General features: G+C 38.5%; 1 protein-coding gene across 1 annotated transcript; it reads right to left on the reverse strand.

Annotated features, from left to right (window-relative positions):
- Nucleotides 1-26,500, reverse strand: LOC135477450 (ATP-dependent RNA helicase DDX42-like). Its single transcript, XM_064757556.1, has 21 exons — nt 26,464-26,500; nt 24,679-25,193; nt 23,922-24,063; nt 22,794-22,861; nt 21,758-21,911; nt 19,921-20,061; nt 19,442-19,561; nt 18,964-19,071; nt 17,572-17,640; nt 15,556-15,684; nt 14,551-14,650; nt 13,598-13,645; nt 12,201-12,298; nt 11,234-11,330; nt 10,737-10,817; nt 9,826-9,927; nt 7,498-7,599; nt 6,746-6,870; nt 3,872-3,976; nt 3,353-3,454; nt 1-2,819 (listed from the first exon to the last, which is right to left on the reverse strand). Exons 2-21 carry the CDS (start codon nt 24,915-24,917, stop codon nt 2,697-2,699), a joined length of 2,253 nt encoding a protein of 750 aa, XP_064613626.1. The 5' UTR covers nt 24,918-25,193; nt 26,464-26,500; the 3' UTR covers nt 1-2,696.
- Between the last annotated feature and the right edge of the window lie 104 nt (nt 26,501-26,604).

Consider the following 26,604-nt stretch of genomic DNA (forward strand, 5'->3'; position numbering starts at 1 on the left):
CAACAAACTAACTGCCATTGTACGAGTGAAATATTCTTGAATATGGTGAACAATAAAATATAAATAAGTGCTATAGAACAAACTACAGGTCAGTCTTGGTAACTGGTAGTACTAAAGTGTATTCATTTTATTCAATACATTTATTCTGTGTACATATGGGTGGAATCTGCCCTAAAATGCTACCAGGGTTCTGAACAGGCTCTGCATGCATTATATGACATGTCTTGAACATGAGAAGAATCTAAGAAAGGCTAACACTTTCAGTTTCACTTTGACTGGTACAGTACAATGTTTCATTGCTTGTGTGAATAGAGCTTGTGTTTGGGTAGAAAAAACCATAACGATATGGTCTCCAGCAAATACAAGTAACCTAATACATGGTTATCATTGCTGAGTTACAGTAACAATATTTTTCTCACGTGCACCTTTTCCTGATATTTTTGCAACCAGAAGCAGTGAGGAAAATATCCAACATGGATATTTCTCACTCAAAATCTCCCCATCTGCGGAGGTTCTGAGGAAAGTGATCAGCTGGAAAAGTTTGTATCCAATCATATAACACTACAGCCTCATGTGACATGACAGCATGGCTGGCACTGACAACATAAACAAAGCCAAAGCCTAAGACAAACTGCTTGAACTGTAGCAGGACATACTCAACAAAAGATTACAGGGCTCAAGCAATTGGGTAGATTTCAGAGAAATTTAACTATGGTGTTAAATGTTTGCCAATTTGACTTTTTGCTAATGATGTGATGTAGAAGATGGCCAATTGCTCCGCTGATTTGCAATGAAACAAGAAATGAGAATCTGGTTGAGTTACCTGCCTCAAATAGCTTGAAGCTCAGCTGAGTCCTTACAGTGTGCACCTGGCTTCAGGAAGGCTTTGATGACGATACAGGTAGACTGACAATCACTCACAGACAGAAATGCTTTCACTTTCACTTTGATACATTTTCCATACCAATGAAGTATCAAGGCAATGGTTATAACTGCAAACGGCAACATCCAACATATACGTTAAATGACCTAAAAAATTTCGCCTGAAGAAATGCTTTTTAGTTGCAAATAAATGTCATAAAACATCACTTCTGGTGCTGAAACCTGCGTTTGCCAGTTTGATACTGGTGCACATGTGCCTCTCAATTAAACCTCAAAACATCTTTCTATGATCATTAAACAAAATGTGCAATCTGACAGCATAAAATACCAATCAAATAAATAAATCAACAACAAAATAAAGACTGTTACCTGGAAAAAGGAAGTTAAAACAAGGGTCTGAATGTACTTTTTTCTTTTTGCAAAGCTATGCACAATCTGAAATTAGCAGCCTACAGACTACAAATTTCTAGAAAATATTTTGTTCAAAAACCAATCAATTCTCAATGAACTTTCTCTTCGTAAAAAACATGGCATGTCTAAAACTGTGACAATTACAATGTCAACCTTAATAACTGTATAGCGCCCAATAGCTTCATTCTTCGGTATCAAATGCACTAAATATCACTTGATTGATTAGAGATTTGAAGAAAGTAAGATTAAAAACGATGGTTTAACAGTGAAGTCTTCAGCTGTACCTAATATTACAATGTCTAGAATAAACTCTTGTTTGGTAGACACAGATTTTGTAACCTCCTATATTGAAGAGCAACTTTTTGACAATTGATCCGATTCTGACGAAGCACATATATAAAAGTGTCAAATTCAGCTTCTGCTTGACCTCTTTTTTGTCCTCTCATCACAATGATAGTGACATAAACTAAGAATTCTGCACTTCAGCTCTGCAGTAATTCTTTCACAAAGGATTATACGGCTTTAACGTGTAATCTAAGAATGAATGGCCTTCCATTCTGTTTCAAAATCAAGGCTAACAGTAGCTTCACTGTATTCTTAACATATGTCCCATGTTTTTCTCATAGTATGAAAGCTAAGTTCCAAGATTTAGCACAGTAATTCTTTCATGAGAAGTTAAATGGCTTTAACGTGTAATCTAAGAATGAATGGCCTTCCATTCTGTTTCAAAACCAAGCCTAACAGTAGCTTCACTGTATTCTTAACATATGTCCCATGTTTTTCTCATAGTATGAAAGCTAAGTTCCAAGATTTAGCACAGTAATTCTTTCACGAGGAGTTAAATGGCTTTAATGTGCAATCTAAGAATTAATGGCCTTCCATTTTGTTTCAAAACCAAGCCTAACAGTAGCTTCACCGTATTCTTAACATATGTCCCATGTTTTTCTCATAGTATGAAAGCTAAGTTCCAAGATTTAGCACAGTAATTCTTTCACAGTAATTCGTAATCTAAGAATTAATAGACTTGTTTCATTTCAAAGCCTTTCCAAACGATAGGTTCTCTGTATTTCTAACATATCTTTGGTGCTTCCTTACAGTCTGAGAGCTCCAAGATTTAGCACAGAAAAAGACTAAAGTTACTTTGATCCATGCTGATCATAAGTCCTGTTCATAGGTTGGTGCAACCTGCTGTGTGGCATATCCTTGTTCTTTCTTCGTCTGACCTACTCCGCACACTCTCACGGGGAATGTAAGTCTGAATTCTTCAGCCAGTAACAGTGACACACGTATCACACCAACTTTCCATCATCGCTTTTCAGCTCTTCTTCACTCCCCGACTGAGACAGTGTGCCAGAGCTATGAAATCATTTCACATTTTTTTCTGTCATGTTTAGTCTCAAATACTATTCCCATCGTGATTTTTTTCGTCTCTTACTCTCCCCAGACGCACCAACACTAGGTGACGTGAACGGGGTGGAGGGTTTGGGACTTTCTACAGCAGCTACGAAATTAGACTTAAACTGAGCCTGAAAGAGAAAGAGAGAGGGCTGACATAAGCTTGATTTTTGCCTTCGTGCACATGACACTGATCAGCCCAAACAACATTCAAAGCATATATGATGGTAACCAGTATATGAGCACCTGGGTGAAATTTGTTCAACAACTGAATAACTGTTCAAACTATTAAACTACAAAATGATTTATATATTTCTGTTTGAAGACATTTAATATTATAATTATTAACTGCCGAAGGTTTATTTCTACAGAACAGTGAGGCAAATTACCCTGCTCCATGGTAGAACAATGGAAATCTAAAACGTTGTATAACCCAGGGACAATATTTATCAATCGTCTAAAGACTTAAGTCTTAAACTTAAACACGGCTGCCATTAAAATTTTGCTCCAAGAAATTTAAAATTTGAACAATGTACCAACCGTAAGTTCAGTTATTTCCACTTCTGAGCTTTGTTTTCTAAGCACTTGCAATTTATGACTTAATGAAGTCGTAAGTGGCTTAACAAATGTCCTGCACATTAGGGGAGAGTCATGTGAAACTTACGGCGAAGGCTTGCTTCATGGATGAGAGACGATCACTCTGTGGCCCCGCCGTGGAGGACGGAGCCTTAAACAGGCTGATGTTACTCTCCTGCGTTGAGGTGCTCTGAAAACAAAAACCAACACCACTATTATTTATTTACTTATTTGATTGGTGTTATAAACCGTACTCAAGAATATTTCACTTATACAACGGCGGCCAGCATTGTGGTGGGAGGAAGCCTGGGGAACCCACAACCATCTGCAGGCTGCTGGAAGAACTTCCCACATATGGCCAGAGAGAATGCCAGCATCAGCTGGACTTGAACTCCTAGCGACTAAATTCCTGTCCCTGTGTTACTGAGCCGCACTGACATGCTAACCTCCTTGGCCACGGAGGCCTCCAACACTACTATTACTTACTTTGACTACGGGTAAATGACATAAAATTTCACCCATGACTAAGCTGCACTTGAACCCACATCTGGTGAGACCTAGACATTCAACTTATACCTAAGACTCTACACGAAAGGATTATACTCACAGATTCTGAGCCTAATCCAGGCCTCTCCTTGTAGCCCAGGCCTTTGCCTATATTCATCCTCTTCCCAGCACCCTGCTTGAAGCGTGACTTTTTGAACCAGGGATTCTACAATATGAAAACATGTATTTCGCTATTTAAAATGAGTGCTTATAGTGTATCTAATTTACCAACGAATTGTTGATGGACTGACCATTTATTTACACATCCATACATGTTATAAAAATTCAAGGGATTTAATGTTATTTATAATATCAGAGAGTCCTGAGTATAGTCCAATCAAAAGGCTGCCTTTTCAGCCAGTGAAATTACCTTCTTTTTCAGAATTCTTGTCCAATCAAAATGTATTGCAAACAGCCAATCACTGAAGATGCTACACAATAATTGTCCAATCAAGGGATCCAAGCCTAATCAGTATGCCATCTCTGTGAGCACATGGATCAGTCTGTCAGCTAAGGACTTAGTGAATACAGGCCCACAAGCCAACTTCATTCTCCTCCAAGGCAAAAAACCAAGTCAAATTCTCGGTTGTTAAGAATGGGACTAATATTATGCCTTACTATTCGACCCAACCATAAAAAAAAAACATACACCACAGTGAATGTTCAGGTAAAGTATAGAAGCAATTTGAAAACGAAATTGGTGCTAAAATGTGCAGTATCACATTGGTTGGGATAATGCCCATACACCCGCCCACCCCCACTCCCACACACACACACACTTTTCATTTGCTTCGTACTCCCCTGCTAATCACCCAGTAAGGTAAGGTAATGGTATCCAAACAATTTAGGTTCCCTCAGGACATTGTGCCACTGTGCACCTTCATGTACTGAATGTTTCCACTAACTGTCCTTTATGGATCATGTGCACCTATAATGCACCTTCTACTAACTGTCCTTTATGGACCATGTGTACCTATAATGCACCCTTTACCAACTGTCCTTTATGGGCCATGTGCACCTATAATGCACCTTCTACTCTCTTTCATGAACCATGCGCACTTTCAGCGCGCCTACTAACTTTCCTTATGGGCCCTGTACACCTATAATGCACCTTCTCCTAACTGTCCTTTATACACCATGTGCAAATATAATGGACCTTCTACTTACTGTCTCTTATGGACCCTGCACACTTTCAGTGCACTTTCTACTTACTTTCCATTATGGACCATAAGCATCTATAATGCATCTTCTACTAACTTTCCCATATGACCAGGTACACCTATAATGCATCTTCTACTAACTTTCCCTTTAGTACCATGTGCGCCTATAATGCACCTTCTACTAACTGTCCCTTTAGAACCATGTGCAACTATAATGCACCTTCTACTAACTGTCCCTTTAGAACCATGTGCAACTATAATGCACCTTCTACTAACTGTCCCTTTAGAACCATGTGCAACTATAATGCACCTTCTACTAACTGTCCCTTTAGAACCATGTGCAACTATAATGCACTTTCTAGTAACTGTCCCTTTAGAACCATGTGCACCTATAATGCACCTTGAACTAACTTTCCCTTATGACTATGTACACCTATAAGGTATCTTCTACTAACTTTCCCTTATGACCATGTACACCTATAATGCATCTTTTACTAACTTTCCCTTATGGACCATGTGCACGTATAATGCATCTTTTACTAACTTTCCCTTATGGACCATGTGCACCTATAATGCACCTTCTACTAACTATCCTGTGTGCACGTAGAGTGTGAATTATGAAGTGCATTGTAACTTTTACATGTTGCTCCACATTTTCAATCAGGGAAATATCTGTATTGCTGTCTAAATCAGATCACTCTATGTACGTGTACATGTAAGCAGTTGTACCGGTAATAAAGCTTTCATACCCCATTCAGGACATCTGTTACTTTAAAATGTACTTTAAAGTGAAAGGGCACGAAGCATATGCACAGTGTTCGGTTTGTTCTGGTGAAAACAGACATGTCAAGTGAGGTACGTGTGGGTAACAGAAACAGTGACAGTGTGATCTTATTATCTTTCCTACTCGATCGATATTGCTCCTTCTAAGTATTATAACGAAGATATACATGTTGTACCATAACTGGCATGCAATAAAAAGAGGAAACTTGCCTAAAAATGCTAATACCAGAGTTTTAAGGCCAAATACAGTTGTCCACGAAGTAAACTGAAGGTAAGTGGCAAGTTCAACAATCACTGAATTAGTGACATCTTTGTGCTTTGTATGACCCTTCTCTTTCTTCAACGTTGTCCATTGACCACCGTTCAAACTGACCACCAATTACAACTCTAGATTTGCTGTCAGCCTGTCTTTTTTATGCCTCTTTTTGGCGGATCCTGTTACAAGCGAGCCGTAAGTCCTTGTTTTACGCATACAATCAGCCATGTTTGTTTACGTATGAAGTTTACTGTGGGCTATGCCCATGCTCCATTTCCACTGAAATGACAGCACCTCATTTAAATATTCTGGCAGGGTTTTTAGTTTTACAAGCGAAAAGCTTGTGACTCTTACTTCTTGAGAAAAATACCCAATTCTCATGTCATTCTGCAATAACACAAAAATACCTAATATTTCGGCGATGGTGTCGCTTTAAGACTTGTCTACATAACTGTCTGAGTTACTTACAGACCAATTTCTGTACACTGAGAGTTCTATTGATCTTAGATTGGTGTTTTGAGATTTTCTTTGGAAGGTAGGATGATTTCCTGCTCCAAAACGTTAAGTCTCAGCCTGATAAGTAATATTTTTTGGTGTCCATTTGAGTTTATTTTGGGGAAAAATTTTAAGTCATTCACATGTACAGAAACCAGACGATACATGTATCTTATTCATTTGAATACTCATGTTTCCTTGTCTAGCCATTTAACACCAGTCATCCATACAAACAACTGACCTGCGATGCGATATCCAGCAGTGGCTTAGGCACCTCCTGATTGGAGCTTTCCAAATTCCTCACCAGGTGACCAGCAAAATCTTTATCTTTCTCTGTTATTAATGTGTACGCTGTGCCCTTCTCACCTGAAAACATAATTTACAAATATGTGAAAAAATTTACAATGTGTTTTAATAATTTGAGATGCACCTTTCTTCATACCCTTTGATCTGACGATAAGGCTACAATATAACTATCACAGTGTGTTGTTTACTGCATGAACCTTCCATTTTCATGGGAAAATGATTTTTGTTTTCCACACACAGCTCTTCATGTGCATCCTCTACAGTTATATCCCACTGCTAAGTCTATTATGAAATTATTTAGGTCATGATACTATTTTTCTGTAGAATGAAACGGAACATTATTTTTGTTTTCCGCACACGATTCTTCATATACATCCTCTACAATTATATCACAGTCAATTATATCACTGTCAATTATATCATAGTGAATTATATCACAATCAATTATATACTAGTGCCTGAAATTATGAAATTAGTTTTGAATTATGGTAGGATATTCACATCCTTGATGTAATAATACATAATACTGACATTTTCAAATAATTTATGCAAAAATTATACCAATACAAATTCAGAACTGAAGTATCGGTATGTTTTGATGTCTTTCATTCATATCATTGCATGACTTTGTAATTAATTCAAAAGGCTGACTGCCCACAGAGCCCCTCAGGAGCTTCTCGCACTTACCTGCCCTTCCTGTTCGGCCTACCCTGTGAGTATGGGTGTCGATGTCTCGCGCCACGTCATAGTTGACAACAGTCCTGATGGAGGGAATGTCCAGACCTCGTGCTGTAGGGGACAGGAGGTGAGGGGGGTCAGGAGGACAGAAGAGACAAGTCTTAAGGTGGGTATACACTGAGCACTTTGCTGTGATCTGATCCGACCCAGCTGTAGTCTTTTCATATTGGTCTGAGTCGTATGTAGTCGCTGGGAGGTATACACTGGGTAGTGGGGATGTATAAACTAGTAAGTGACATGCCCATTGTCTTTTGCTATGAGGGTCCGAAAACAATTTCCCGATGATGTTGCGCATGTTCCAATTTTTGTCAACCACTTCCATTTACCAGTAAACAAATATTTTTCTGACTGTACACACGTCTCTTCACTGCACACGGATTCCTTGGATAATAGGGATATCTAACATTTTGCAGCTTTTGCAGAAATCTGTATTATTCTTAGCTGAAGACACAGTCAGAGACAGCCATTAGCCGTGGCTAATGTTGCGCGAACATCAGGGGCTTTTCCACAAGCCTTATCACTCTAAAGCTCAATGAGCTTGTCTTCTTCCTGTGTCGGCCATGTGACCTCCATGGACGCTGCCATTTTGGATACCAAACAGTGGTCGCATGACCATGTGCCTAGTTCTGATTGGCTGAATGTTGAAGACTATCACCGAAGTCGTAGGAGAGGATATACTAGTGGAAAGAACGTCAAAATGCTTGACTGGGCAGAACTTTTGTTTACAAAATATCTAGCACGGCCAGATCACTCACGACTAGACACGACTGCAGCCGACTGGACACTAGAAGATTTGTCAGCAACTCAACTGGTCGCATCAAAACCCTCAGAGTATACCTGCCTTCAAACACAATACCTTGAACGATGAAATCACCTGTTCGATGTATAATGACAATTACAATTTATAAGGTGTCTGTATTCGTGCTTATGAACTAATCTAGATACAGGCCTACAGTACCACACTGAGTCTCCAAAACAAGACATTTCTATTTACTTATTTTTTTGCTTATTTATTTGACTAATGTTCATTCCAAAATACTAAAGAACTATTAAATTTAATGTCCAATGGCTGTAGTAGGGGTTTAGGAGACCACAGTGAACAGTCACCCTTCACCAAAGGCATAACTAAACAAACTATTGATCACCAAAACTACCATCACATCCCTTGTGTAAAATTAACTTTCTCCACAGCACAAATGGGCTGTATTTAGCTATGGCTGTCATGTGGTCAACATAATAAATATGTCCACAGGATATAACCCAACTGACACTCCAAAGCAAAAAGTTTTATTGCTATTTTGATGGAGTTTTTTTTTTTGTCTCCATGGTAATTTCTTCAAAATCTCTTTCACCAATGCGGTCGCTGTGAGTTCAAGTCCAGCTCATGCTGGCGGTCGTACGTGAGAAGGTCTGCCAGCAACCTGCGGATGGTCGTGGGTTTCCCCCGGGCTCTGCCCGGTTTCCACCCACCATAATGCTGGCCGCCGTCGTATAAGTGAAATATTCTTGAGTACGGCGTAAAACACCAATCAATCAATCGAATCAAAATCTCTATCATTATGTTTCTATCTTCTGACCACACCCGGTTATTTATTTATTTCACTGGTGTTTTACGCCTTACTCAAGAATATTTCACTTATACAACGGCGGCCAGCATTATGGTGGGAGAAAACCGGGCAGCCTGGGGGAAGCCCACAACCATCCACAGGTTACTGGCAGACCTTCCCATGCACAATACACATATTGGTACATGTGCATAAATAAAATAAATAAATAAATTACTTCTTCACATATGACTGGTGTTAAACTCTGCATTCCAGAATGTTTTACCTATATTACAGTGTCAGGGTTTATGGGTGGAGGAAAACAGTGACTTAGTGCTGCAGCATGTGACAATAACAAACACCAAATATAACTTTTTTTCTAGAGAGCTCCAGCATTGCCACCAGACACTCATATTCTAATAAATTTTTCAGCTACACATCTGCCGAAACATTTTATGAATAGGTACTTGAATATTTTCTGGGCTAAATTTTCATTCCATGCTTAAGAATAAATTCGTAATTGAATTCTTCGAATCTTTACGAATACGTGTCCTGGACTCAAAACATGCGATCTCATTGGTCAGTTAATTAAAAAAGGGTGACCTTGAAGTGCTGTCACAATACTCCAATCTGGGGTTTAAACGCTGTACCCAAGAATGTTTCACTTCACACAGGACCACATTCAGTGGCAGGCCATTCAACCTGCTGCGATAAGCGCAATGATGGATCTTACCTGCCACATCTGTAGCCACCATAATGCTGACATCTTTCTTCTTGAACGATGTGATGACTTTATTCCTCTCCATCTGGTCCATGTCCCCGTGTAACAACACCACTGTAAAAACAGGGAGACAAAGCGTTCAAGTTTGCTGGTCATTCAAAATTTCAGGTATATGGGAATTGAAGACATCTGAAGTTTCTCAAGAACGTCTGAAATGACCTTACCCTGCCTCAAAATTACATTAGCAACCACCACTTCCGATAAAATCAGTTGCTTTTTGTTTTTTAAATTTAAACAAAGAAGTCTGACATCAGCCAATTGGAGTAAAATTCCCATGCCTGCCATTTGTACATTAATGTTTGTTGTTTGAGATTTATTTACTGATTTCATTGTTGTTTTACGTCACAATCACAAATTTTTCACTTATGTGAAGGTCATCAGTTTTTTTTTTTTTTCTGGAGAACACCAGAATTCTCCCCTGCTCCCTTCCTGTACCAAACCAAGAAGGTACCAAAACTGCCAATGGCCAGCACAACCCACTATAAACAAGCTAGTCCTAGCTGTCCACTACGTTCTATGGAAATCACTTCTTCAATATATGGTTGTGCTTGTAAAACAGGGGTACATGTAGTTAACAAGGACTGCAGCAGAACAGTAAAAAACGGTGTGTTTTTACACAGCTTGGAACAGACTTGCTTAGCCAGCAAATTGTTCACCTAATCAAGTTAAAATGACAAAGGCACATTATTCCCATTGGTTTGGCAGTTACAGTATTTCAGTAGCGTCACTTGGCCAAGTAAAACTTTACCTCATATGTGACTGGACAGCATACTTAACATTTCAAATATCTGAACACAACTTCAAGTGGGCTTTTCCATAATAACAGTACACAAAAAGGAAGCATCAGCAAAACAATAACAGACCTTGAAAATCTCTAGCCCTTAAGTTCGTAGCCAGCTCCTCAGCATTGGCTTTTCTCGTCACGAAAATTAAAACGCTCCCATCTGAAATAAAGTAGGTCAAGACAAAAGTGATGGTTTTTGTTATTCATTCTGGTGGCTTATTTGAGGTCAGGGACATGAGATTAACACAAGATGATACATATTATTAGCATAATAATTCATGCAGTAAGAAAAACCCCCAAACATCAAAAAAAAAAAAAAACAAACAAAAAAACAAAAAAAAAAAAACCAAAGTAAAAAATATCATGAAGTAAGGTTCATTCAATGGATTAGTCATTTCTTCAATGTGACTAATGTTCTAGCAATATCTGTCTGTGCAATTGTTTATATAAGAGTTAAACGCATTCAAATGTTACAGGTCTACTCTACTGACCCAAACAATTGCACTAAGTAGCACTCTACAGGTTGACTGACATCTTCACTCACTAAACCTAACATTCAGCCAATCACAAACTTACATGACGTGAAGGAGACAAGTCTCTTGATGAGCCAAGTCCATTTTGCTGGCCCGAATGACGGCAGCACTTCCACATGCTGAGTTACATCCTCATTGGCCTAAGGATAAACAACAACATATAAGTACATTGAGGTGGAAAGTGGCCAATCAAGGTGGGTCAACAACTGGCAACCAATAAATCTATATCAAAATAAAACGAAGATTAGTATTTTAATGGAACTGAAGCACATTACGCCTCCCTGCGTAACAAATTCTGATAAATTTTGATAATATTTTTGATCCTGACTTGGATATGTAACAGTTCTATGAAGACTTCTATGAAGATTATCATCTATTCTGATGATAATCTAATTATGATGCAAATACTTTTGATAAGACATCAACATTGAAGATGTACATGTAGGAATCAAACCAGTCAACTCTGAGAATCTTGTAAAAAAAATCCTCTCATGATTTTATACATAGATCCTCTCATGATCTAGTAAATAGATCCTCTCATGACCTAGTAAACAGATCCTCTCATGACCTAGTAAACAGATATGTTCATGATCTAGTACACAGATCCTGTCAAGATCTTGTAAATAGATCCTGTCAAGATCTTGTAAATAGATCCTGTCAAGATCTTGTAAATAGATCCTCTCAAGATATTGTAAACAGATCCTCATGATTTTGCAAATAGATCCTCTCATGATCTTGTAAAGAGATTACCTCATCTCTTACTGAAGGTTTGTTTTTGCAGTAGTAACTACTTTTCAACTTCGGTCACAAGTTTTCTGCTCCACATTCCTTCAATATCTGACTCGTGTGTTCTGTTTGAAAGCGAATAGTCTATCTGCAAATTGAGGATGTGTCGTAATGAAAAGGTAAGATACAATCCGTTTATACAAACCCTGGTATTTACTACACATATACACATAGGAAAGCAGTAATAATAAGATTACTGGTAGCATGATTACACAAGACCTCACCTCTCCCAGTTCTCCCTGAATTATTCTGATTGGATCAGTCAGAATATCTCGCGCAAGCCGTTCTACCCTCTTCCTAAACGTGGCACTAAACAACAGTGCTGAAGAACAAACCAACCAAATTAAAAGTGAACATCAAAAACAACTTTCATGGCACTCCACAAGTGAACTCCGCCTGTTTATCAGCTTCACAAGGTAAAAATTTAGCAAAGAAAATGTTTGTGAAATGTTTTTGTGATTGTGAACGTAGGATAAGGGGCCTTTTAGTCTGCTTGTTTTCTTCTTTCTGGCACAGGTTTTATAAACAACACCTTGACCCACTTTTCTATTTGTATTCTGATTTATCTTGTTAACCTCTGGCATTTTGCATTGTTCATTAACTGTCAATTTAAATCGTCAAAATCAGAAGATCAATGAACATTTCGTGACAGAAAATGTGTGTGAACAGCAGATTTAATATAGATAACAACTACTGGTGTGCTACCATCTGGGCCATGGAGGCCCCCAAAAAGTTTGTAAGCTAACCAGGAGGATCTCATGAGTCACACCTGGATCCTCTGCGCAGAAAACAACACTCCTGTGCTATTTTACTACCTGCATGACGTGTACTAAAACAAACTGGAGTATTTTTACCCAACTGTTGTCAATTCAATATTTATGCTTTGGAATAACATTACTGTTCATGATTAGTGTTACGCACAGAACTACCACTTACCAGGTTAGTATTATTTGTGGCAGACACCAAAAAGATAAGAATCTGGCTGTGAACTTTTAATATCAGCAACGAAAATGGGAGAGATTGGTAAAAGTCAAGTGAATTACATTCGCCGACGTCTTCATGGTCTTCAGGACAATTTTTCTCTCATTCTGTGGCGTATACGAGTGGTAATTCCATAATATCTCGCTTTCTGAGTCCTACTCACAAACCTCTTCATTAAACACTGGCAGCTACTGTTTTTTCGTGCACATGAGGTTGATGTTTAGGTGGTGAAATAAAACAGAACCTCTCAATCTCAGAGTCAATGTTGTGTCATTTTAACAGCATCGGGCACTTCATTCTTCTACTTAACTCAACAATTAGCTTTCGAAACAACATCATTGTTCACCCCTTTTGCATGCAGAGCTGTTTTATAGAATGGAACACTTAAATAACACTGTGATATATTTTCACACGATGTCAAATTCTCAAAAGATGTCCATGTAATGGACGTACAAATTTAGCTCAAAATTGTCTCAAAACACACAGGGTCCAAATCGGCAGCAAAACTTAATAGCTACGGTAATTAGCGCGCTTGTAGATGTCAGAAAATGCTCCGCGAGAGGCACATGTACACTCCTAGTATTTTCCGCGAGAGATTGTATCCTGGTAAGTGGTAGGACTGTAGCACCCAAAAACTTACTTTGTCTGTCTGGTCGTACATGGTTGGCTATAGACCGGACCTGAGGCTCTGAAAAAAACGTTAAAAAAAAAAACAAAATCCGTGAACAATCCCAATGCTGTGAATGGCTGAGCAAATGCTGAACTAAGGTGGTAAAAAATACTTCATTGTGGGGTGTTTGAGTACCCACTCGCTGGAGTGGTCTTTGAGACGCAAATTGCTTCCCTTGATTCAAATTTCATGTCATGCTTTACTGACTGAATGAATGATTATGGCTTAAAACACCAGGTTAGCTGACACCAAGGATCGCTTGCACAAAGGGATCGTAAGCCTAAGTTGTAAATTATAGGATCATGAGCATTGCTTTAGCTTACATTCAATCGACACCCTCTTGCTCAAAGCGACTGTAAGCTACAATAGCTGAACTTACAATCGGGCTAAAATTAATGTTAAGTACAAATACTTGTCTTTATACTTTATTTATTTATTTATTTATTTGATTGGTGTTTTACGCTGCCCTCTATATACTGTACGTTGGTACATTTAAATCTGGAGCCTGGTTTGTAATGATGTCCAATGTAATTGGCTCAAAAAGATGTTATAAGCATTTTTTCACATGTTGTTGTTGTCAGCCACTGAATCAGTACGATGTAGAACTCTTTTGAAAATGAAGGTAAGAAAAGTTTTTGACTGGGACACTGTCCACTTACACATGCCACCTTTATGTGCAAAAACAAATCTGACCTTCGATTGCAATTATAACTTCAAAAATGTACATTCCCCTTACAATTATGACTTCTCGGTGCAGGCAGGCCCATATTAATAGAATCCAAAACACCTCGACATCTTCAGCAGGTGAAAGCTATAAAGTTACTAGAAGTGCACTATTAGCCAGCTTGTAGCCTGCCACTGGGGACCTTTAGCCTGGTCTGTACTAGTATTGTGGCTGAGTAATGTAAGGAAGTACTGCTCACCAAAACCCATGTCAAACATGCGGTCTGCCTCGTCAAACACCACAAACGTGACTCGCTTCAAATTCACTGTCTTCTTCTTGACCAAGTCAATCAGACGTCCCTGTCAATGCAGAATGCAGCTGGTACAGTAGACATCATGCTTCTACATTTAAGTTAACATGTTCGGGGAGATTTTCACAAAAAATTTATAAATCGATATTTTTATAACTTTTTTCAGATATGAATTCTTCTTTCTGATACCATAAGGAGGCAAAATTGAACAGAAGAGCTATAAAAAAATTATTTAGGAGGTTCTGTAAAACTAATCTGCTGTTAATTTCACATACTTCAAAAGTCGGGTTCCTGAGAAATTTTAAAAGTTATACACCCATTATGTGATGTTCTTCATAAGGAAGTTACAGAAAAATTAATTTTACTATTTTGTGAAAGTGAGCCGAGATCATTTTGTAATGTGTTAGGTAAAACAGATATTAACAAGTTGTCACATTAAAGGAATACAGAATTGTTGCTGCTTGGCTGATGTGAGAGGTAGACAAATCCACGATATGCCTAACCTGAGCATCATTTTAGGCACGACAGATTTATTTGAGTGTGGCCTTGGCTGAAAGGTTTAACCCTGGCAATCTTATCTCCACTGTCAGCCAATCTGTATCGATTCTTTATCCCTTTAAATATCAGGTACTTATATTGAACTGCCTCTCTCTCCAAAGAAGTATGAGGCAAAGGCATTCACAACTGTTTCAAAATTATGTGGTAGCCACTAAGAGATTTTAGTAGTGTTTTCTTTTTTTGTGAACTAGTCTAACTGACTACTTTGCTGGCTCTTTTCAAAAAGTCTCGGTGTAAATCATTCCTTTTAAAAAATGGCAAAGATAATATTTCTCAACATCATCATCATTAAAGTTGTTCACCCTCAACTTGAAAGCTACGCCTCACATTAAACACACTCCTATAGACTCTTCTGTCAATCAAGCCTTTATAACCACACCCCTGTTTGTGACTCACAGGCGTGGCCACAATGATCTCCGCCCCTTCCTGACAGGCTTTGCTCTGCTCCCACATACTCCCTCCTCCATAAGCACAGACCACCTGGATGTTGTACACCTTCCCAAACCGCTTGGCCTCATGGTAAATCTGAAATTATACAAGTCTTATTGATTGATTGATTGACTGATTGATGGATGAATTGATTGATTGACGGATAGACTGATACGGCAAGTGACAGTTTTATGGGTGGAGAAAACTAAAGTATAACGTCAAGTAAACTGCTGATTTTGACACGCATGATAAATGACCTAAAATTCTGTCCCCCAAAACAAATTCCTTTTTAAGAGGCAAATAAAGGTCTCTAACGATTACATTTGGAGCTGACACTTACATCTCCCCAGAAAGAGATCACTCTACTGTCTAAATAACCCTCAAACACCTTTCTATCATTAGAAATCCCAGAATCAGGCAAAATGTACAACTTAGTCATGGGCGACATCTAAGGTCATGTACAGTATATGTTCTGTCCATACATGATTTTACATATGGCAGCACAGTTACAGTATTAAGCTGAGGAAATCTCCCAAATGCGAGGGACAGATTATCACCCATAATGTTAGCTCAATATGTATCCCCAGTGTAACCCAATATGTATCCCCAGTGTATCCCAATATGTATTCCCAGGGTGTTCCAATACATATCCCCTGTGTATACCTGGTGCATCCCCGACATATCCAAATATGTATCCCCAGTGTATCCCAATATGTATTCCCAGGGTGTTCCAATACATATCCCCTGTGTATTCCTGGTGCATCCCAATGTAACCCTGGCATATCCAGATATGTATCCCCGGGGTGTTCCAATAGGTATCACCCAGTGTGTCCCAATATTTATCCCCCAGTATATCCCTGGTATATCCCAATATGCATCGACAGTGTAACCCAATATGTATTCCCAGGGTGTTCCAATACGTATCCCCAGTGTATTCCTGGTGCATCCCTGGCGTATCCATACATGTATCTCCCAGGGTGTCCCAATAGGTATCACCCAGTGTGTCCCAATATTTATCCTCCAGTATATCCCTGGTGTATCCCAAGATGTATCCACAGTGAGCTTGAATGTGACCACAGCTTTATGAGTGCTGGCATGTACTTTATACATATATTGTCACAAAGAGGAAATATGAAAGCCATTGGATTCACTAAAAGTTCATGTCCCCTGCTGGGACTGAACCCACACCTGGTGTCCCACAAAGGATGGATTCACCAGAACTGATGTCTCACATCCCTTCTCATGACAAGGTGATATAACATTTCATTTGATTGTGTTAAAAGTAACTTTGTCCACATTGACTGAATCTTTGTCATCAATGTGTGGGATATTGGGATATTGTAGGATTGGTCACATGCTTGTTCTTGATTGACTTTAGAAAAGGTCTATTGATGAAACACAGACATCATCACCATGAGGTCACGCCCATGTATCTCATTTTGTATAGATAACGCAGATTTTTATATCACTGACTTGAGACTAACCCAGTTATCAGCTTATGAATGTAAGTGTCGATACAGACATTTGTATACCTTTCGTCAACCAAAATGACGTTAAACCCCAAGCACTCACTCACTCAACCAAAATGGACGTTCCAGGTCAATAATTGCAAGGTCAATTCTCGAAACAATGTTTGACACAAACCACCAAACATCAGTACAAAATTATAATGGAATTATCTAAAACAGAAGTAGACAAAATTTTTCAACAATGATGGAATGAACCAAGAAATGAAAATGAATGAAATCATTATCCAAATGATGCATTATGTAATTTATTTTATTTCTTTATTTGATTGGTGTTTTACGCTGTACTCAAGAATGTTTCACCTATGTGAAGGCGGCCAGCATTATGGTGGGAGGTAACCGGGCAGAGTCTGGGAGAAACCCACGACCATCCGCAGGCAAAGTATGTAGAAGACTGACACCCTAAGAATTGTTAGCAACAACGATGGATGTTGTTGACACTGTCTAGAGAGCTCACCTGTTGTGAGAGCTCCCTGGTGGGGGCCAATATCAACCCTATGGGGCCCTCCCCTTCCTCTAACTCCCTCTGCAAACAACAACAACAAAGGTAAATATTACAATACATGAGACTTAAATCTGCACAGTAATTAAACAACTGCAACATCTTTGAATTTTGCACCCTTGTTTGATTGATTGGTGTTTATTTGCTTAATTATTTGTTAATTTCATTTATTTGATTGTTACTCCATGCCAAACTTTAGAACACTTCACTTACACCACGTTAGTAAGTTTTATGAGTGCCCGTAATAAAGCAATTTCATGGAAACAGCACCTAAACCTACAACAACATAATTTAGATAATGCTAAAACTTTTAAAATGTAGGGTAATTAATTTGGCTCAGTTCGTCTGAAAAAAGTGATAGAGCAAGTAGTAAACAAAAGAAATATGAAATGTTGTTCAACCACTTTGCTAGTCATTTTTATTACAAGTCTTCAGTTTTGTGGCTCTAGTGCATAATAATCTTTGTAAAACTCAACAAACTCAGGTCATTTTCTGATGGTCTTTTTATAAAAATTCACAATACAACAGGTGTTCAGTATGTTTGCAGATATGTAGCGGGTAGCTATGTACCCAAAAGTAATAGCCAAATGCCGACCTCCCTATATGGCAGATGGAAACAGGGCGTTCAGAGAATCCCGCCAGTTCGTCTGCTATAGCAGTCAACAAGACAATGGCATCAGAATACAGATAAAAGTTGTAAAATGTTGTGGTGGTAAAGATGTCTTTGTGGGAAGTTCGTGCACAAAACTGAGGCAGGGTCCTTGATATGCAAATTGTGAACTGCATGTGAAAATCCGTGAGTAATTCAAATGGTGTGAATGGCCAGGAAATGTTGAGCTATATGGTGGTAAGAAAACTTCATTCTGGGGTGTTTGAGTACCAACTCGCTGAAGTGGTCTTTGATATGCAAAACGTTTCCCATGACTGGTTATCCGTGTACTAAGGGTGGCCACTGCAGCCCTCTGATTGGCCTTCAATCCATGTGTGATAGCCCAATATACAAGAACTAAAAAACAGCTTAACCTTCCATCTCAGTATGTGCAATTACACACCATACTTCAGACTAGAGAGCTAAACAAGAAGCTTAACCTTCAATCAGTGAATGAGAATCCATTATACATGTACAGGAGCTAAAAGAAAAAGCTTAACCTTCAATCCATGTAAATTGTGATGCCCATTAAACTGGAGTTTAAAAAAAGGTCACCAACACCGACACTGAACCCTTTCCCCCTCCACAATACCTCGCCTTACTTTGTACTAAAAACACAGCAGAAAAATGAAACAACACAATAAATATGTTGACAGTCTTCATGTATTGAAGAGTTATATCCTTCAGCAGTAACCTACCTGGTCCATGATGTGAACCAGCATTGGCCAGATGAATGCTGCTGTTTTCCCGCTGCCCGTCTTTGCGATGCCAATGATGTCACGTCCTCCAAGGGCCATGGGAACAGCCTAAACATGGAGAGGAAACATAACAACTTCTTCATAAACATACATGCCATTAAAATGACACAGATTTCATGATTTATGCTTTACAAATTTTTTCACAGAATTACTGTCAAGAAAATATTACCTGTGACAATGTGAGCATATTTTTTTTGTAACTTTCGATACAAGTTATTATTCAATGCAGAGTGCCACAAATGCAGATCTGAACTTTTTGTTTGGGAACAAGATCTAAATCACTTTAGGGTGAAAAGGGAGATACTTTAAATTTGACTGACATCATACTATAACTTTTGCTAAAGGAGAAGTTCTCCCACTGTCATGCTAGTCTCATGAAAAATTAATGTCAGGTTGCATGAAGTTCATGTACACTAACCTGGGCTTGTATAGGTGTGGGCTGAGTATAGGAGGACTTCCTCACTGCTGTCAACAAGGCGTCATCAAAACCAAAGTGAGCAAAACTTGATACTGGCTTAGCTGGCTCAATCCCAGACACCTGAAAAAAGTAATTGGCTGAGTGAATAAATGAGAGGCAGATTGATTGCTGGGAAGTCTGACTAGACTGTCTTGAGACAAAATTTACTAAAAACTTTTATTAAAAACTAGGTGTACAAATGAACACAACATGGCCAAAACATTTTTAGAAATTTTGTGCAATCTTCATGAAACTTACAATTGAAATGGACGGAAACTAAAACGTTGGAACTCTTGGAAAATGTTCCTAGATGTTTATACACAATAGTTTACAAATTTTCCAACTGTCACAGGCTAGATTTAATGTATAAACCTTTTTTTCTGAGAAACAAGGTGGAGAATTTCAAGCAGATACAAAGAGATAAATTGAAATAAACTTACTCGCAAGCCCAATGTCCTCCTAAGCTCATCAACTTGAGATTTTGTCAAATTTTTTATTTCTTCATGTTCTGTGTAAAAGTTTTTAACAAAACTTTCGTATTCTACTTCACTGTGGTCTATGGGAGGTAGTGGGTCTATTATCTGCAAAGAGAAAACAGAAACAATGCATAAGTTGTTAAAGTCATGACAAAGGTAACGATAATGATAATGCACCATCATATTTTTTACTTGACCTTTTTTTGTCGAGGATTCCAACATTGCCCTCACCTTACTTTTTTCGGGGACGACTGCATGCCATTCCATCACCTTGTGTTTCTCAATGATGACAGCATTACCCTCACCTTATTTCTCTCAATGATGATAGCGTTGCCCTCCCTTATTCCTCTCAATGATGATAGCGTTGTCCTCACCTTACTGCATGCCATTCCATCACCTTGTGTTTCTCATTGATGATAGCGTTGCCCTCAACTTATTCCTTTCAATAATAGCGTTGCACTCACCTTATTCCTTTCAATGATGATAGCGTTGCACTCACCTTATTCCTTTCAATGATGACAGCATTGCCCTCACTTTATTTCTCTTAACAATAATTACATTTCCATCACCTTGTCTTTCTCAATGATGACAGCGTTGCCCTCACCTCATTTTTCTCAATGATGACAGCGTTGCCCTCACCTTATTTCTCTCAATGATGACAGCGTTGCCCTCACTTTATTTCTCTCAATGACGATAGCGTTGCCCTTACCTTATTTCTCTCAATGATGACAACATTGTCCTCACCTTATTTCTCTCAATGCTGATCGCGTGGTCCTCACCTTATTTCTCTCAATGCTGATCGCGTGGTCCTCACCTTATTTCTCTCAATGATGACAACGTTGCCCTCACTTTATTTCTCTCAATGACGATAGCGTTGCCCTTACCTTATTTCTCTCAATGATGACAACATTGTCCTCACCTTATTTCTCTCAATGCTGATCGCGTGGTCCTTACCTTATTTCTCTCAATGATGACACCACTGCACTCACTTTATTTCTCTCAATGACGATAGCATTTCCCTTACCTTATTTCTCTCAATGATGACAACATTGCCCTCACCTTATTTCTCTCAATGCTGATCGCGTGGTCCTCACCTTATTTCTCTCAATGATGACACCATTGCACTCACTTTATTTCTCTGAATGACGATAATGTTGCCCTCACCTTATTTCTCTCAATGATGACAGCATTGCACTCACTTTATTTCTCTCAACAATAATTACATTTCCATCACCTTGTCTTTCTCAATGATGACAGCGTTGCCCTCACCTCATTTCTCTCAATGATGACAGCTTTGCCCTCACCTTATTTCTCTCAATGATGACAGCGTCGCCCTCACTTTATTTCTCTCAACGATAATTACATTTCCATCACCTTGTCCTCACCTTATTCTTCTCTGGGATGATCGCGTTACCTGAACTTATTTCTCTCAATGATAACAACGTTGCCCTCACCTTATTTCTCTCAATGCTGATCGCGTTGTCCTCACCTTATTCTTCTCTGGGATGATGGCGTTACCTGAACTTATTTCTCTCAATGATAACAACGTTGCCCTCACCTTATTTCTCTCAACGGTGATCGCGTTGTCCTCACCTTATTCTTCTCTGGGATGATGGCGTTACCTCACCATCTTTCTCTCAGTGATAACAACGTTGCCCTCACCTTATTTCTCTCAACGGTGATCGCGTTGTCCTCACCTTATTCTTCTCTGGGATGATGGCGTTACCTCACCATCTTTCTCTCAATGATAACAATGTTGCCCTCATCTTATTTCTCTCAACGGTGATCGCAATGTCCTCACCTTATTCTTCTCTGGGATGATGGCATTGCCCTCCTCATCGTACTCTACCTCCAGATCATCCTCGTCTGGGTTAAGCCCTGCTGTAGGATTCTCCTCCATGAAGCGGTAATAAGACTCTTCATCATCCTCTCCTTCAATGTCATCACGCACACCTCTGAGAACACGAGAAAGTAAGATACTACGTGTATAACATGTCACCTGGAGAAAACACGAGGATGATGTAATTAGTAATATTCTAAATGACCATAAATTTTGTCCATGATGAACTTGCCCATTTTTCCTGATTCTGAGCGTTCTATTGATTTTAGAAAACTGTTTTGAGGTTTGCTTGGAGCTTGGGATGATATTCTACTGGAAAGTTGTAAGTTTCAGCAAAGAAAATAGTGTTTTGTGACATTTATTTGCCTCTAAAAATGCACTTTTGAAGGTGAAATTTTAGGTCACTCAGGGTATATCATGTAGTGAAAAGAAACAGGACAAAGTGACAGATCATCAGGAGACAATAAATTCACTCGGACTGTGCATTGTGACAGAACATCTGAAAAAGAAAAAACACAAAAGCCCACAATTACAAGGCAAGAATCTTTCTCCAGAGACAGAGAGTAAGTCACCATAACACACCCTCTGAAAAAAACACAATCATATTGTGGCAGCCTATCCGGAAACATAATCATATTTCAACTCTTGTACTCCAGAAAACACTGGGACGAAAAATCTGGTAAAATCTGGAGGTACATGCAACGAAAGTAATACTCTATCCTACAGAGCACTGCAACTTCATATACTAACAAAACTATCTTAAATTACACAATTAAAATTACGGTTAAATCCACAAAAGTTTTTGATGCTGAAATTTACAATTTTCCAGGAGAATATCATCCCATGTTCCCAGCAAACCTAAAAATACCTTTCTAAAGTCAAAAGAACTCTCACAATCAGAAAAAATGGGCAAGTGAGTCATGGATGAAATATATGATCATTTAGAATATTTACTGAACAATAACTCAGACAGAAATAAACTCCAGCTGGAACTTACTTCTCGGTTTTTTCTACTTCCTTCTCATTCTTTTTTGTTTTACTTGAGCCTTGCTCTTTTACCTCACTCTGCAAAAACAAAATACATTTGTCATGAATGTCCGAAAGTAAAAAAATTGGAACTGAAATATTCAGAGCTCTTTCATTTACTGTTCATTATTTCACCATGTATTCAACAGAATCATGTTTACTTTGTCAATCGTATTCCAGCTCCATCGTCATTTATTTGATTGGTGTTTTATGATTCACTTTTAGAATATTTCACTTCTAAGACAGCAGACAGGATAATGGTGGGAGGAAACCAGGCATAGCCCGGGGGAAACCAATGATCATTTGCAGATTGCTGGCAGACCTTTTGGGGAAGGAAGCCAGCATGCAACTTGAGTTCACAGCTACCGCATTGGTGACAGGTTCATGGATCATTGAGCCGCACTGGCATGCTACCCCCCTCAACCATGGAGACCCCCTTAATTTCATGATAACAGTAATATATGTTTTTCAAATGTATCACCATTGTGCTTACAATTCCCTTATCAACAGTGGAGACTTCTAGTGGACAAAAGCAAATACTCCTGCTCTGGCCATGCTAAATTCTCATCAAATTCGACCTCTGACATTAGATCATGATGGATTGGTACATTTAGCGCATTGTTATCTGATCTGGACAAGTTATTACACAGTTTCTGCGAAGTCCTTACAAGCCCCTAAACGAACAATACATTTAAGTCTTTAGAGTCTTATGAATTATGTTTTAAAATTGCCTTTAAATTTACATTTCACTGGTTGAATTTGGTGCGATACATGTAGTCTTAGAGTCTCCTTAAAATTTGCCTTGTAATTAATCAATCTACATGTACTTAATACCACACACATCTGATTAAACAAGAGTGGGCCTATTTTACTAATTACAATGAACGACTTTCAGTTTCATAGGTGGAGGAAATTCAAGTGATTTGAGAAAAGAACTTGCCACTGGGAAGTAACTGACAATCTTTTTCACATGGCATGCACGCAGCAAGCTTTACATACATGTCATTTTGTTTGAAAGCAAATGATCTCCATAAAAACTTCTAAGACTGATTTGTTTGAGTAAATGAAAGATGAGGCAAACGGAAACAATATTACAAACCTCAATGCCTGCCATGAAGGCATCCAGTGGGTCATCGCTTTCATCGCTTACATTACCATCCTCGCCGTGTGTAAAACTTGGGCTTCCTGGAGCTGGTTGATACTCCAGATTTTCACCATCTTCATCATCATCTTCAAAATACCTGATGAAAGATCATCACTTTGCTTGTCACAGTCCTCCATATCCATCCTCACAGATAGAAATCCTCAAATTTTCCTGAACACTGGTCCTATAAAGCCTAGCCTATCACTATCAAAATGTTTTTAATATTTATTTTCAAAATATTTTACCACTAGTCATAACATGAAGTTTTTCTAAAAATAATTTCTTACAATTTAAATAAATATACAATACTTACTTACAGAATGCTGTTTTTCATAAAAATTATCCTCAAATTATCTGGTCAATTAATATCAGCTTTTTTTAAAACAATTTCTTCATATTTTCCCAGGATACCATGATGAAGCACAAGCTTTCCTTCCTCAAAACGCTTAGTGCTAAAAATCACCAACCTACTTCTTTGATACAAGGTACCCTAATTCTTCTAATTCTTAGGAAAGATATTAGTAGTTTTGATAGGAAACAATTACATTTCTCTCACAGTTTTATGGAAAGAAAGTATATATGTATACACTGATCAAAATAACAAAATATTCCTGCTACATTTACATGCATACTGGCTAAAAAGAGCAGACCAGGTGTCCAAAAATAAGAAGAATTCGTTGTTAGCAAGGGAGGACCACTCCTTATGACTTACTGTTCTTCACTGCGGACCCTTCTCTTCCCCAGGTTGGTGTGATAACCCAGAGACCGTCCTGGCATAAAGCCACTTCTACTGCTGGACTCCATCATCCCCAGACCGGCAGTGCCACTCTGCTTGCCTTTGGGAGGGCCGACAGGTGGCCCCGTTGGAGGGGGTTCCGATTTTTTACTTCCAATAACAAAGCCAGAGAAGCCAATACCTCTCGGTTTGCCATCGCCTCCTCTATGAAACATGGTGCAGTAACAGGTACTGTTCAATGTCCACACTGCTCTTATGTCAAAATGGAGAATTTGAGAGCTGACCTTAAAACAGATCTTAAAAAGCTAAAGATGTAACAAATAATTTGTCATAAAACAATCACTGATGAAAAGTTCCACAACAGACAGAACACACAGGTCTGCCAATCAGTCACTCTTGAACAACAAAAATCACAAATTTTCCAGGAGATTCAGCCATCACGAGAAGTGTCTAGACTCACCCAGTCTGACATTATCAAGTGGGTCGTCTTCCTGCAAAGAATAATAATAAGTGTTATTCTTTCCTATTATGCAGAACCTACATCTTGTATTGTAAGTGATCGCTTTAGAAGATCTCAGAGGTCAGAAAGTGTTGTCTAACATACAATGTTTGTGATCATTAGGCCAGGATACAAATATTCAACATAAGAAGTATATAACTTTAATGGTCTCTTGATGCCAGATATCTGAAAATTTGTCTCTGACCAGATCTTGGTTGACACCAAAAACAGCCCAACAGCAAAACGCTCAAGATAATCCTTATCAAACAGTGACTTCATGCAAACTAAAACCATCAATAATTAAGATTCATCTAATTAGGATCTATTAAGACAATGGCACATGCCGAAACAATCATATCTCTTTCTCAAATACATATATAAATTATCATGAGAAACAACAATCCTTGTGTTTCCATGAAGGACATCCAACTATGGCAGGTGGTAAAAATATCATTTTTTATACCACTATATATAAAGTGCTATGAACTGACAATAGTAAACCTTAAACGATTAATTTGACACAGCTGTTATCAGAAAATTGCAAACGTGGGTGGAGCGACTGGAGGGGTGTGCGAGGCTTGTTTTGTGTCATACTCTACGTTATTAAGTGCATGCCAATGTCTTACAAGATAATGTGTAACAACGCAACAAGATTTATGTATTTCAATAGCGTTATACGCCGTACTCAAGAATATTTCACTTATACGAGACCGGCAAGCATTATGGTGGGAGGAAACCCGGCAGAGGACACAATTAGAAGAAAAAGAAATAGTTAAGTGTATTTGTTGTGATATGGTCTGTGTATTCCATGTTATCTGAGGATTATCTGATCGTCTGGCTGCTATCCTGTGTAACACGGGGACAAAGATAGAACTTTAAATACAAATATGCACATTTTCTGACAATGCCACACCAGACCTACCCTTAACAAGTATTAGTGATTTTTCATGTAAATCCTGACACTCGTGCTTTTACACTTTGAGCTTTAAAGCCTGATCCCAATGTTCTTGCAATTCATTCTTTTCTGCAAATAGAAGATCTTGTCTGATATTTTTTTTTAATTTTTGGTTCAAGTAGTCAATGTAGTTGTTGTTTTAGATGCACAATACATCAAAACTCTACGCTGTGTAATTAAAAGCATCGGCGGACAATGTTCGCATTCAGTTTCATATAGATAATACTGATGTTGGCAAAACGTTAAATCTGCCAGAGAAACCTGCGTATGCAAAGTTATTTTGCAAAATGAAAAAATATATACGCACGTCTTATTTGTTGTCGTTTTCAACGAGTAGCTGTCTTTCGTACCTCTAAACCAAAAGATCGAAAAGACGATATTTGCACGGTTGTTCAGAATTATTCCCCTTGAAACAGTCGCACTTCTCGACAGACACGCAATTTTATGT

This window comes from Liolophura sinensis, chromosome 11, assembly GCF_032854445.1.
Source record: "Liolophura sinensis isolate JHLJ2023 chromosome 11, CUHK_Ljap_v2, whole genome shotgun sequence".
NCBI classification, from domain to species: domain Eukaryota; kingdom Metazoa; phylum Mollusca; class Polyplacophora; order Chitonida; family Chitonidae; genus Liolophura; species Liolophura sinensis.

What these genes read in the sequence shown, in the direction of transcription:
- LOC135477450 (XM_064757556.1), bottom strand. Translation starts at nt 24,917, where the DNA reads ATGTTTCATAGAGGAGGCGATGGCAAACCGAGAGGTATTGGCTTCTCT. An exon ending in TGGTTCACATCATGGACCAG is followed by an intron (nt 17,641 to 18,963) that starts GTAGGTTACTGC and finishes TGTTGTTTGCAG; the next exon opens with AGGGAGTTAGAGGAAGGGGA. An exon ending in TTCAGGGAGAACTGGGAGAG is followed by an intron (nt 11,331 to 12,200) that starts GTGAGGTCTTGT and finishes GTTTATCCTTAG; the next exon opens with GCCAATGAGGATGTAACTCA.